Below are 15297 nucleotides of genomic sequence, written 5' to 3'. Positions count from 1 at the left end.
AAAAGCAATCAAAACGTCATATTTACACTAAAATGGTACCATTAGAAACTGCAGGTCATCCCTCAAAATAAAACCCTTCACATAACCCTATAAATGAAAGAAAAAATAAGTTATGGTTGCCAGAAAATGACAGAAAATAATATAGAAAATATATAAATATGTATTTTTAAAAGTAGTATAACTTAAAACACTATATAAATTTGGCATCACCGTAATCTTACTGACTCATGGAATAAAATTAACACTTCTTTTTACACACCAAGTTTTCCATAGAAACTGCACTCTCTAAAAATTGCCAAAATGTTTTTTTTTTTCCATTTCAACATACTTAAAAAAAATTTAAAGTGTGGTATAGCTGCAAAATATCAAATGGCTATGTCAATAAAAAAGTTAAAAACTGATTTTTTTTTTTTTTTTTTTAAGTAATGGAGAATAAAACCAAAAAGAAAAAATGGCGTTGTCCTCCAGGACTTAAAGATGAGAGGATTTGCTTTTTTTTTTTTTTTTTGGGGGGGGGGGGTTATCCTATAACTTTAAGATAAATAAAAAATCAGATCCATGATTATTAGGAAGCACCTGTGTCATATTCCATTATTGTACATAGAAATACGTGCACTCAGAATCCACTTCATTAGGTCAGCTTTTTAGTACTCGATAGGACCTTCTTACTCCTACAAGCCTAAATTCGTAGTGTGATGGATTCAATCTATGGTAGTTGCTCTAAACCTTCATTACAGGTTCTGATTAATAATCTCGCTCTGTGTATTCATACGTCCTACAGATGAAGGATAAAACTTAGATCTGCAGACTGTGCAGCCATTAGGCTCTACTGACCTCATTGAAGTGTCCACAAATTTAGCCTGAGATGTGTGCTTTATCTCATAGCACTTTATCAAGTAAAGGGTGGTTTCACACACAGCATTTGCGGTAAAACACCACAGGAGCTTTTGATATAGTTTTTTATGACGTTCCTTGAACCAAAACCAGAATTGGATCCAGTGGGAAGGAAAAGTAAAGTTCTCCCTTTATTTTTCCCATTCCCTTTTCTGTGGCTTTGATTTAGGAAAACTGCAAGAAAAGCTAAACTTGTAGCTTAAACTCAAAGTCTCATCAAAAATGGGATTTCTTTTTTCAGCCAAATAGGAATGTTATAAATGTGTCTACTTTTGTAATTTAAAGAAAAATTCACAAAATCAAATTTTAATCCTAACAGCTAATCCCAATGAGAACTCTGATGGAAACTTCAGATCCTTGCTAAATTACAAAGTAGAAGATGAAGATATTGTGGAGCACTCTTTAGGAGAAAACCTCATTACCTTCCATGTACATCCAGAACTTGAGAGTACAGATGTTTCATATGATCTCAGTAAGAACTGTGATAGAAATTTCATGTCATCACTAAATTATAAAATAGAAGATGAAGACATCATATATCGCTCAACCACAGAAAAACCTTTTACCCTTGATGTACATCCAGAACTTGACAGTTCAGATCTATCATATGATCTCAGTAAGAACTCTGATGGAATTTTCAGGTCTTCGCTAAATTGTAAAGTAGAAGATCAAGATATTGTGCAGCACTCCTCAGGAGAAAACCTAACTGCACTTAATGTTCATCCAGAACTTGAAAGTACAGAGCCAGCATATGATCCGCTTAATCGTGAGGAACATTCTCTTGACCAATCGCATAATTTTACCACAGGTGCAACTCAAAAAACATTCCAATTTAGTGAACGTGGAAAACAATTTACAAAAAGCTCAGGTGTTTTTATACAAAGAAGAAATCACACAGGGGAGAAGCCATACTCCTGTTCATACTGTGGAAAACGTTTCCTACAAAAACCAAATCTTGTTGCACATGAGAGAATTCACACAGGAGAGAGGCTGCATTCATGTGCAGAATGTGGGAAATCTTTTGCTTATCAATCAAGTCTTCTTAGACATGAAAGAATTCATACAGGAGAGAAACCATACTCATGTTCAGAATGTGGAAAATGTTTTACAGATAAATCAGATCATGTTAGACATGAGAGAATTCACACAGGAAAGAAGCCGTACTCATGCACAGAATGTGGGAAATGCTTTACAAATAAATCAGATCTTGTTAAACATGAGAGAATTCACACAGGAGAGAAGCCTTACCTGTGTTCAGAATGTGGGAAATGTTTTACAAATAAATCACATCTTGTCAAACATTTCAGAATTCACACAGGAGAGAAACCCTACTCATGTTCAGTATGTGGGAAATGTTTTACAGATAAATCACATCTTATCAAACATAACAGAATTCACACAGGAGAGAAGCCGTATGCATGTTCAGTATGTGGAAAATGTTTTACAGATAAATCACATCTTGTTAAACATGAGAGAATTCACACAGGAGAGAAGCCGTACGCATGTTCAGAATGTGGGAAATGTTTTTCAGATAAGTCAGATCTTGTTAAACATCTGAGAATTCACACGGGAGAAAAGTCGTATTCAAATTCAAAATACAGTTGTGGTCAATGTTATTGGCACCCATGAATATTAAGTACACCATGTAAAATATCTCCTGAAATACAGTGACACTACTTGGATATATATAATATCTCATATGTTTAATACACAAAAATAACAAATTTGGCTGGAAAAAAGTGCCAGACTATGACTAATGGCACAATGAACAAAATCAGACTACCTTGTGATTAACTAGAAATTAGACCCACCAGTTCCCAGATTGTCAGGACTCACATGATTTTTATTACCCTATGAATGGTGGCTTTGATGCTTAGAAAGGCCAGTTTTATTTCCTGTGCCTTATTCATAACGGCAAAGACGAGAGAGCTGTCTGAGCCAACCAGAACTGCTTATATCACCAAGCGCAAACCATCTAAAGAGTACAAGACTATCTAAGAAAAACATGGCATTCTGGCTTCAACACTTTAAAATGTTATCAAGAAATTTGTTACTCATGGAACAGTCAAGAAACTTCCACAAAAGAGGAAAATTAATAAGAAACCCTACGAAAGTTCACTTAAAATGTGGCATGGAAATCACTTGCAACAGCCAAAGAACTTCAGGATCACCTTGAGACATCTGAAGTGATGGCTTCAACATATGCCACACAGAGCTCTATGGGCGAAGGCCAAAGAGAACTCCACTGGTGATAGAAAGACATAAAAAAGAGCAACTGAACTTTGCCAAAATCCTTCTTGAAAAATGTTCTATGCACAGGTGAAACCATACTAGGGCATTTTGGCAATGTATTACCAGCATTGTATTCATAAGCAACAAAATGAAGCCTGTAAAGAATATTGGCACCTATCTACAGTGACACATGGTAAAGGATCCATAATTTTCTGAGGCCACTTTGCTGCCACTGGGGCTGAAGGCCTTAAACGTATTACAGGAACAAGGAAATCAGAAGGTTACCAAAGCAAAATGGACCCTACAGCAGAATAAAGACCCAAAAGCACCTTCAAAAGTACACAAGAATGATTAAGATGGAAAATAATTGACTGTTCTAGACTGGCCAGCAATGAGTCCTGATCTCAATCCAATTAAAACTCTTTTGAGAGAGCTAAAAGCTGCATGAACCCTGCAAACATTCAAGAGCTTAAGAGGTTCTTGAAGTGGAATAACCTACCAGCAGATGGGTGCAAGAAGTGCACAGGTGGCTACAAAAATGTTTGAAGGCCTTCACTGTTGCCAAGGGTTGTGCAATCAAGTATTAGGGAAGGGTGCCTTTAATCCTGTCTATGTCATATACTAAGCTTATTTTTTTATCTCTCATGTTTGATGACAGGTAAACTTTTTTTGTTGAATGTATTTGGACCAGGTAAAAAAAATATTCTAGTGATACAAAGTTATTACATACCCACTTATTTCTGAAGGGTGCCAATAATGTTAACCACAACATTATGAATGCCAACCTTAGGGATCATCAAAGATATCGCACAGGTGGGAAGCCATTTTGATGTTCCATATGTCTTACAATGAAATCAAGTTTTCAGAACTCATCAGAGAATTCACCTAGAGAAGAAACCATATTACTGTTTGAATTGTGAGGGGAAAAAGTTTCAGGAAGAGATTCTGGAATTCTTAGACTTGTCATGTCTTGAAATCTGTTCTTTGGCTGATCTTGCGAAGAAGGACTAGCTTCTTGTCTGAAATCACCACTTACAGATGATTTTCTGGATTCTGGAATGATTAAGATCCACTTATTTGGCCATTTTCCTATTCCGGACACGTAAGCACCTATAAGCTTTCTGAAAGCCTCAGAGAACTCTGCTTCTAGGCATGGTAATACCACACATTTCAGTGATTTTTGTTGCAGAATTGCCTGACTGCTCCATTAATCTGTATGGTTCTTACACAATTCATGCGCTTGCTACAGAAACAACCCATTCACATGTATGGAAGAGATTTTCAATTGCGAAAATTCCTGCTGCAGATATGCTAAGTGTGATTATCCTCAAATCACAAATCTGGAGCACCTGCTTCTAATTTTACGCCTTAAATCTTTTCCCTCCGATGCGATTTTGCTGTTGTTCTTTGTCAATGCCTTCCAAGAACTGTGACTTGGCTTTTCCATCAACATACTCATCTCCGGGATTGCTTTTTGTATGACAAATTTTTTGTGTGACATTTTTTTCCATCAGTAGAGCTATGTGAGGGCTTGTTTTTTGCGGGCTAAGCTATAGTATTATATGGATACCATTATGAGTAGATATGACTTTTTGATCACTTTTTATTCAGTTTAGTTTTTTGAGAGATAAGGTGACCAAAAAAAAACCTGCGTTTTTAAAATTGCGTAATATTTTGTTTATTAAGCTACAATGTGAGATAGTTAAAGGGGTTGCCCTGGACTTTTTTCTATTGATGACCTGTCATCTGGACAGGTCACCAGCAAATAATTGGTGGGGGTCTGCCACCGATCAGCTGATTCCTAGCGCTGCTGTCACAACAGACAGCACTGGAAGCATAATGCACTGGCCATAGTGCACTCCCAATTAATTCAATGCAATACCAACCTGGGCCACTGCTCTGTGGTCAGCACAATTTCCTTCCTGTGCTATTCCTAGTGTAGCAGCACCGAGCATCAGCTGATCATCTATTAATGACCTGTCCTGTGAATAGGTCATCAATAGAAAAAATCCAAAAAGTCCTGGACAGCCCTTTTTAATGCTATATTTTAATAGTCCAGATTTTCAACAGAAGAGGCAATATCAATTCTGTTTACATTTTTATTTGGCTCTTTCTGTAGAAATTTGGAACATTTTTTTTTTTTTACTTTAAAAAATGTTTAAAGCTTATTTTTACAACTTTTTTTATTCCTACTAGGTTACTTGAACATGCAATCATTTCATTGCTTCTATGATATACTGCAGTACTTCTATATTGCAGTGTAGTGTACTTTTCATTTATGCCTAATTGGTGCCCATTGATGCTACACAGGCCTAAACACATGACGGCCCGGACTGTTATGGCAACCCATCAGTAATCCATTATTGCATTTTGTGGGGCTTATAGAGCATTGGAGGATGTTCCCTTCGCATAATGGCTTAGATCAGCATTGACTCTAGCTCAATACACCATAAACAAAGCAAATAAACATGCTTTGTTCCTTTACAAAAGAATTGAGCCTTGATATCCTTAAATTATTCTCTCAAAGTATCCAATATCAGCAGTGATCACCGTATTTACTTGCCTAAATCAATGTCTTCATCACAAACTGGCCACTCTTGTTCATTTCCAAAAAGTCAAAGATTTGGTTGGTGTATTGACATTAACGAGCTGTAGCGTAAGTTGTTAAGTGGATGAGATCAGAGCTGGCTATGATTGTGGCCATTAGGAGGTTTGTCAGTTGTTTTACACAGCTGGCACCTGCCAACTTTGGTGCCACCTTGATGACCAAGGCTGTACATGCACACCCTCAGTCCTAAAAGGATTAAAGGGGTTGTCCCGCGCCGAAACGGGTTTTTTTTTTTTCAACCCCCCCCCCCCCCCCCCCCCCGTTCGGCGCGAGACAACCCCGATGCAGGGACGTACAGAAACCTTACCGGAGAGCTTACCTTAATCCCCGCGCTCCGGTGACTTCTATACTTACCTGTGAAGATGGCCGCCGGAATCCTCTTCTTCCGTGGACCGCAGCTCTTCTGTGCGGTCCATTGCCGATTCCAGCCTCCTGATTGGCTGGAATCGGCACGTGACGGGGCGGAGCTACACGGAGCCGGCATCCTGCACGAAAGGCTCCATAGAAGAAAGCAGAAGACCCGGACTGCGCAAGCGCGGCTAATTTGGCCATCGGAGGGCGAAAATTAGTCGGCACCATGGAGACGAGGACGCTAGCAACGGAGCAGGTAAGTAAAAAACTTTTTATAACTTCTGTATGGCTCATAATTAATGCACAATGTACATTACAAAGTGCATTAATATGGCCATACAGAAGTGTATAGACCCACTTGCTGCCGCGGGACAACCCCTTTAAGGTAGTGATTATTATGTTTATGACATTTTCTTCTGTAGAATAAAGAGCTATTAATTTTTATTTAATATATTGTTACAGAGTCAATTTGCTAGTGCTTTTTGGTCACCTTTATCATTTTATACAGTCTGAATAGATATCAAATATTGATATGTACAGATATACGTAAAAAAAAGCATTTTTTGAAGACTGCCGTCTGGACTTCCACCCTGCTGGCTCCATGACATGCCAATTTGAATGGTGGGGAAATGAATTAAAGTAAACCTAAAATGACCACAAATGTACAAACTCCAATCATCCTGTTCTGGACATTATGTGTAACGTTGCTGTGGTGATAGAATTTTTTGAATAAAGTCCTTTTTTTTCTTCACGCTGTGTAAAAGTTTTATACTTGGTATCTGTTATTATGAGTGTTGTCAGTTTACTTAAAATGGGTTATCTCTCACTATTTACCAGGCGCACGACATGGTAGAGAAAAGGCCCTATCACCTAGATTCTGCAGGGCAATCCTGGATCTTAGGGGCTGTCCCAGAAGGCATGCCAGAGGTCCTGCCCCCCTCCATTCCAACGCTAGTCTCCACTTAGCATCTGTAGTAACATCTTCCTCGTTAGTCTCACACAGCACATGTATACAGGCCTTACCCTGACTCTACCCACCAGCTCAGCAGCCACAGTGACCTCTTCCTTGCTATTCTCTTAAAATGCACTCCATACAGACCAGACCCCCAACACTGCGGATGCTAAGCAGAAACTGGAGCGAATACGAATGGTAGGGGGGACAAGAGCAGGCAAGGCACCATTAGATGGAGGAACTAAAACTGAGTGGAGCCAAGGAGAGGGCAGTGAAATTGGGTTAAGCCATAGAGGGGGTACTATTGTTAAGTGGGATGACAGAGGAAACTCTGTTACTATGGAAGGTAACTGAAGTTCAACCACATGATAGGAAGAGAGTGCAGAGACAAGTCATGATTGGAGGAAGTCTGGGTCCTTTTCTTCTGACACCACTTTCAGGGTGCATGTCAAGGTTAGTGCCTCTGTTTCTTTCTCATTAGCCCTTTATTCTGCACGCTCAAGTTTACTGGCATATCTCGCAGATCTGACTTTCTCTTCAGTCAGCCCATGTTCGCACAGCTTCTGTTTCTTCTCCAGTTTGGACGTGAGGTCCTGTCGGTAACCAAGCTTCACAGTAACATCTTCTAACTCTTGCTGAAGACTTATTTGAACCCTCTCAAGTTTATCATAGGCAGCTGTTTTCTCTTTACACTGCTGCCTTGTAACTTCTAACTCTTTGTATTTCTCTTTTTTGCTCTTCAACAGCATGCAGTATTCTTCTCCATTCTCTTTTCCAGATACAACACCTCAGCCTGAAGTGTTGCAATCTGCTCTGACCGGTCTCTCTTAGTTTCTGCATCTTCCTTGAACTGCTTGAGGAACACATCTCTCTCATCTTGCATAGTGTTCAGGTGTGCACTAAGACCAAACCTCTGCTGCGTCTCTTCTTGCAACAGCTTCTTGGATTCTTCAGTCTGAGTTTCCAGTTCCACCTGCAGTCTGTTCATCTTCTCAGACAGCTCTGCCTGACTCGGTCACCTTCATTTATTTTTGTTTGTAGCTCTTGAGCCTGCATCTCCACTGCTTTTCTTTTGCCTTTAGACTCCTGCTTGTCCTGCAATAGCACCTTCACCTTATGGGTCACCTCAGTACACTTGCTCCACAGCCTGTTTGACCTCTTTCAAGGTTTCTTTCATTTTTCAGCTTGCTTCAACCATTGGGACAATTCCCCCACAGCTAGTGCATGAATCTAATTAAGGTCCTGGGTCTGAGCTACATATAGTTCAATTTCCTCATCCCGGCTTATCTGTAGCTGAGTCAGCACTTGCTCCTGACGAGCTTCTTGGGCTTCCTTGAAGTCCAGTATGCCTCTGAAAACCTTTGTCTGCTTCTCTGCCCAGCTGCAAGCAGCTTTCTTCATTTCCAACTTTTCCTTGAGCTGATTTATCTGAAACTCCCATTCACCATTTCTCTTTGCTGACTGTGTTTTCAACTGTTTCAAGCCTTGTTCACAATGAACGGTTTGTTTTCCCAGCAACCCCCTGTGACCAGCTTCAGTTTTAGTTAACCTTGTAAGGCGCTCATTCTCCTTTAAGACCGTCTCATTTTGGCTCGGAGGTGCTATCTTCTCTGTAGCCCTGACTGACTTCAGTGCAGCCAACTGCTTCATTGGGAGTTGCATTTCTTCCAGCTGCACCTGCATAGCCTTCATATGGCCTTTTTTGCTGCTGAGCAACTGTCTCCTGTCGCTGCACGATCACCTATAATAATTGCTGCACACTCATAGAGGCTGTTGGCATTTTCATTGCCGTTTTTGAGCCAGGACATTACCGCTTGTGCAAGCACAGCGTCCACCATATGTAACAACTTGGGATCATTCACTCACATCACAGGTAGACAGCAATAGGTTAAACTCCAAATTCTTATTTATTTCCACCTTCATAGCAATATCAGCTTGCTGTAGCTAATAAACTTAAATGTCCCTTCAACTGATGGTTTTAATAAACAGTCCAACTATGTTTCTCACCCACTCTCCAGGGCAACTTCATACAGTTCTCCTCAGTCCAGGTCTCACACAGCTTTCCTCAGAAACTCTTCACCCAATTTTCCTGAGGTGCACAATCAGTCTTTTCATTATGCAGGTCTCTCCCTGAACATCTCACTGGCTTCCAGTCCACGTCTCTCTCTGGACCTCTCGCTCTGGCTCTCAGCCCAGGTCCCTCTCTTTAGACCTCTCGCTCTGGCTCTTAGCCCAGGTCCCTCTCTTTAGACCTCTCGCTCTGGCTCGCAGCCCAGGTCCCTCTCTTTAGACCTCTCGCTCTGGCTCGCAGCCCAGGTCCCTCTCTTTAGACCTCTCGCTCTGGCACGCAGCCCAGGTCCCCCTCTGGACCTCTCGCTCTGGCTCGCTGCCCAGGTCCCTCTTTTTGGCTTCTAGACCACTTTACCACTGAATGTAGCAAGAATGAACGCCTATATCCTACTTCCTGCCCACACCTGTGGATTTTTTCCTCTCTCAGGCACCAGCATGCCTGTCTGTTCCCCCCTACAGGCCAGTCTGGGTAGTGCCCCTCTACAAGTTTTAGAATAATTCTTTGCTATATTGAGTACAACAAAGATCACAGTACTGGTGTATCTTTATGCCACCGGAAGCTAGGGGTTTGACAGGGGTCGCATTGAAGAACGCCCCTGTCATACCCCTAGCTCCCGATTGGCTGCATGATTTGAGGGAAACGCTGTCCCTGCAGCCATGTTTACCCTGCTACACTCCTCAGCCCCTGCAGATGTGGCAGTTAGCCCCTGCTGCTCTGCTACACTCCTGGACCCCCTCACTCACCAGATCACAAGCACTGTCCATGGGGCCATGTCCCCCCTGCTCTTCCAGAAGTGTAGGGAGCCCTTCACTGTTACTTCCCGCAGGACACATCCGTGGCGACGGGGAGGTTTCCTCCAGTGTGCGCTGCGCTGTCGCCTCCTGCGCACTCCCCGCTGTGCTGCATAGGGAGGCCGGTGTCTGCTTACCTGTTATGGTATCCTACCGAAGGGACAAAAGGTTTCTACAAAGACTTATGGAACACCCTGTGAACCCTCCATGTATCTGGCAACCCCAGTTCATAGGCGAGAGGATTCACCACACGTGTGATGACAAAGGGCCGCATGTAAGTGGCGCCAGCTTCAAGGACGGGACCCTTAATTTGAGATTTCTAGAAGATAGGTATACCTTCTGTCCCACACTGTAAGGCTCAGATACTTGGAACCCCCGTTGCTTCCAAGTATTTCTGTACCTTTTTCCATACTCCCTGCAGCGTATCTGTGGCGACGTCAGCTGCAGGACAGACAGATGGAGTTTGGATTGCTGTAAGGAAGCGAGGATGCTGACTGTATACACAAAAGAATGGAGATACCCCAGTGGAAAAACAAGTGCGGTTGTTTAGTGCAAACTCTGCCAATGGCAGGAACTCTGCCCACTGATGAGCCTTTTCGCCAGCAAACAACTGTAAATATTCCACTACATCTTGGTTCTTCCGCTCAGTCTGACCATTGGTTTGCGGGTGGAATGCTGACAAGAAGGAAAGCGACGTTCCCAGGTTTCTACAGAAGGCTCGCCAAAACTGCGCCACAAACTGAACCCCGCGATCAGATACAATGTTTTGGGGAACCCCATGTAGGCGAATGATTTTTCACAAAAATCTTGGCAAATTCTTTTGCTGAAGGTAGCTTCTTTAACGCCACAAAATGTGCCATCTTTGAGAACCTATCAACAACCACTAAGATAGTGGTGAACTTCTGGGATTCCGTTAGATCGGTGGTAAAATCTACCGATAACTGTCTCAGAGGACCCTCCGGAGGACACCGACGACTTTTATTGCATGCGCAGACAGAGCATCCCTTAACAAAGTTGCGGATCTCCTAAGACATGCCTGGCCACCAGAAGTGTCTAGAACAAAGATCCCGGGTCCCCTGGAACCCCGGATGACCTGCAAAAACGATGAGTGAGATTCTTCAATGACTCTGAGACGTAAGGTCTCTGGCACAAACCATCTGCTCTCCGGCACCCCCGAAGGAGCGTCCTGCTGAGCATTCTGTAGTTGAGGGATGAAGTTAGATTCTACAGCTGCCACCACCACCCCAGGTGCCAAGATATTCTCGGGAGTCATAGTCTCACTTTCCGGCGCCCCAAAACTCCGTGACAGGGCGTCCGCCTTCACGTTCTTCTCTCCTGGGATATATGTCACAACGAAATTAAACCTGGCGAAAAACAACACCCACCTAGCTTGACGAGCTGTGAGTCTTTTAGCATTGGCGAGATATACCATATTCTTGTGGTCGGTATACACGGTAATAGGGTATCTAGCACCCTCAAGATGGTGTCGCCACTCTTCTAAAGCCCATTTGATCGCCAGTAACTCACGGTTACCCACGTCGTAGTTGCATTCTGCTGAACTAAACTTCCGCGAAAAGAACGCACGTGGACTATACCCGGATCTCCTACTGACTTCCTGAGACAATACAGCTCCTGCCCCCACCTCAGACGCATCTACCTCAATGAATAATGATAGTCGCGCATCCAGCTGTACTAGCATCGGGGCTGTAGTAAACGCTCTTTTTAGATGACTAAAGGCCTCTAGGGCTGCAGGCGACCATTTTACCAAGTCGGCCCCCTTCTTAGTCAGATCGGTCAAGGGTTGAGCGATAACCGAGTAATTTTTAATGAATTTGCGCAAAAAATTTGCGAAACCCAAAAACCACTGGAGAGCCTTAAGGTTGTCTGGTCTGACCCATTGGAAGATTGCTGCTATTTTATCAGACTCCATCCGAATCTCCATGGGTGAGACCACATAACCCAGGAAAGATACTTGTGTAGAACCAAATGTACATTTCTCCAACTTGACAAAAAGTTGATACTTGTGCAAACAGATCAGAACCAACCTTAGGTGCCGCACATGTGAATCCCAGTCTGGAGAATACACCATAATGTCATTAAGATATATGACCTAAAATACCCCCAGGAAGTCGTGGAAGACCACGTTCATAAAACCCTGAAATACAGCGGGGCGTTACAGAGTCCGAAAGACATGACCAGACATTCATCTCCCTCTGGAATGCAAATTAAATTGTAAGCCTCCCTTAAATCCAGTTTGGAAAACCAGTGGGCCCCTACCACCTGATTCAGCAAGTCAGGAATCAGGGGCAAGGAGCACTGGTTCTTCACTGTGATTTTATTCAAGGCCCGATTATCCACACAAGGCCTCAATGTCCCATCCTTCTTCTCAACAAAGAAGAGACCTGCCCCGGCAGGGGACCTGGACGGACAGATATGTCGTTTGGCCAGAGACTCTGAGATATAGGACTTAAGGGCTTCGTGCTCACGTCCAGACAAATTGAAAATGGCTCCCTTAGGGATGGGACTGTCAGGAATCTAATCAATACCACAGTCCTACTCCCTATGGGGAGGCAAAGTCTTAGACAGTTTTTTGGAGAATACGTCCTGAAAATCCGACAAATACTCCGGGAAAAGCACAGTATCTGCAGAGCACATGGCTATAGTAGTTAAGTGATTATGACAGGACGACCCCCAATGAGTCAATTCTCGGGTGGACCAATCAAATTGGGGGTTGTGCAGTGCCAACCAGGGCATACCAAGCACCACATCAACAGACATCTTTTCCATAACCAGGAAAGACAGATTCTTAGAATGGAGAACACCCACAGTAAACTGCAGAATGGGAGTCCTCCATTTAACAACACCTGCGGAGAGAGGGGTAGAATCAATACCGATGAAGCGTATGGGGGGCTTCAGCATGGAAAATTCGGTCATCAGAGGTCTGACAAAATTTAAATTAATCAGATTGGCAGCAGCACCCGAATCAATATAGGCTTGACCGGACCGAATAAAATTCCGGAAGCCAACCTGACAAGGCTAGGATCTGTAGTTTTTCCGGCGGTTCAAACTGATGTTGCCATTGCTTCTGTGGACAGGTTGCTACCCAATGTCCAGCTTCCCCACAGTAGAGGCAAAGATGGTGAGTCATCCGGAACTGTCACCATTCCCCGGGACTTAGCTGGTCCGGTTCCATAGGCTCGGCCGCAGGAGCTGGCATGGGAGAAATGGGAATGGATTTACAGGACTCCCTAGTTTTACAGGCCTGACATTCCTTTTCTCTAGATCTCAGGTCTCCTGTCGGCCTTTACTGCCAATTCAATCGCCTCTTTAAGTGTTACGGGAGCGGGGTGGGAAATTAGATCCTTGACAGCATCAGAAAGATCCCCAAAAAAACACATCTTTGAGGGCACCATGATTCTAGGAGGTTTCACCGGTATACTGTCTAAACTTAGAGCAATAGTCTTCAGCACACTGCTGCCCCTGATGCAAAGCCATGAGGTGAGATACTGCTAACCCAGCCCGATCCGGCTCATCAAAAATACCTCCTAGCTCCTGAAAAAAAACAATCAACAGACTGCAGGCAAGCCGAACTCTCAGGTAAGGAGTTGGCCCATGTCTGGGGGGGCCCCGCAGTAAGGACAGAATCAATCCCACCTTCTGGGACTCAAAGGCCGGAGGATCCGGGCCGCATCCGGAAATATAGTCTATATGCCTGCTGAAAAATAAAAAACTTGCTTCTCTCCCCGGAAAACACCTCAGGGAGAGGGCACTTTGACTCAGGAATAGATGGGGCAGGTGTAACCTGCGCCAACACCCACTTCTGGGCCACCATACGACCGGACAGGTCTTGGATCACGCCCACTAGCTCCTGCAATTGATTAGCAAGGACAGTTATAGTCTCCATGGGAGAGCAAACAAAACCTGCAGGGTAATTTTTAGGGTCGGTTATTATGTTACGGTATCCTACCCGATGATACACCAGCCCGGGTTGCCCTAGAACTTACCCGCAACCCCTGTCCCTGCCTACTTGCTTCCACTCCTGGCTAACCCCAGGCGGGCAACTGGGCGGCAGTCCCTACTCTATCTAGGGACTGAGGAGGGACGCTGGCGTACCAAGACGGAACAGGGTAGAATACCGACAGGAAGGGCAGATGAATAAACCAACAGAAAATACAAGCAGACCGAGGCAGGTGGATAACCTGGCAGATAACGCAAACAAGCTTACAACAGGAGACTGACAAAGGCAGTAAGCAAACACACTGACAGAAACCAATAACTGGCAGTGAATGGACCTCACTGCCAGCCTTATGAACAGAAGCCTCTGCCCAGGGGCGGAGAGGTGGAGGTGACTACCTCCCAGCAGAATCCCATAACCTGGGGATTGCATAGAGCTGCACTCACAGGCACGCGCGTCGCCGCCCGGACCCACGAGCGCGCACCACGCCAACCAACCACCTGCGGCCGCCGCATGGTAACAATACCGCTGTGCTGGCATGGCACACCGCCGCCCCTACAACACAGCAGCTGCCAACGGAGCTGGCATGCTGCCGATGCATCCCACCGCCTGTACAACAGAGCCGCAGCACCTGCCGACGGAGCGGCCGGGTAGTGAGTTACACAGCTGAGGGGGACGGAACAGCACACTGACAAGCAGCCAATTGGGAGCTTGGGGTGTGTCAGTGCCATCCCTCTATCAAAGCCCTGCCACACCCCAAGCTTCTGGTGGCGTCAAGGTACACCAGTACTAAAGATCACAATGTGACATCCCTAGTGGGTCTAAATAAGTAACAGAATAAATGTTAATAAAGTCTATTAAAACTTTACACAGTTCAAAAAAATATATATTTTATCATTGTAATCATCATGTCCCATATAATTACCTCTATACTGTCCCTGAACAAAACCTACCAAGACCATTACCAGTAGTACTATATAAATGATACTGCCACACCATGATTACATATTACCACCAAATAGTGATTAATACCATCATACTGTCACTAAATATAGACAACTTCAACGATAAAGACTACCAACAATAATACTGTATGAGACCAGATAATACCGCCATCCCATGATCACATAATACCACCACAGTGTTCCTGAAAAAAACATGATACAAAGACCAATATTACACCCCCCGTACCGACCGTATAGTAAGTGCCACATGGTAAATGCCACTTTTTGTGTCTCACACACAGTAAAAGTGCCCTCACTCAATAATAATGCTCTCCTTATGCCCCCATTCAGTAATAATGCCCCTCAAGGCTCCACACAGGAATAATGCTCTACATAGGCCCCCCTCAGTAAAAATGTTCCTTATAGACCACCATTCAGTAATAATGCCCCACATAGACCCCCTTCAGTAATGCCCCATATAAGCATCAGTCCCACTCAG

The 15297-nt window shown here is 43.8% G+C and overlaps 1 protein-coding gene across 1 annotated transcript in view; it reads left to right on the top strand.

The window, feature by feature from the left end:
• Window positions 1–15297, top strand: part of LOC136613009 (zinc finger protein 850-like) — a 151434-nt gene that overhangs the window by 111840 nt on the left and 24297 nt on the right. The window contains exons 9-10 of the mRNA XM_066593840.1: window positions 1214–2513; window positions 7519–7622. Of these exons, the coding sequence (XP_066449937.1) occupies window positions 1214–2513; window positions 7519–7622 (1404 nt within the window). The remainder of the gene's footprint in view (window positions 1–1213; window positions 2514–7518; window positions 7623–15297) is intronic.

Source organism: Eleutherodactylus coqui, chromosome 1, assembly GCF_035609145.1.
Source record: "Eleutherodactylus coqui strain aEleCoq1 chromosome 1, aEleCoq1.hap1, whole genome shotgun sequence".
NCBI lineage: Eukaryota > Metazoa > Chordata > Amphibia > Anura > Eleutherodactylidae > Eleutherodactylus > Eleutherodactylus coqui.
The sequence above is the reverse complement of the archived record's forward strand: the minus strand, read 5'-3'. Positions and strand labels throughout refer to the sequence as shown.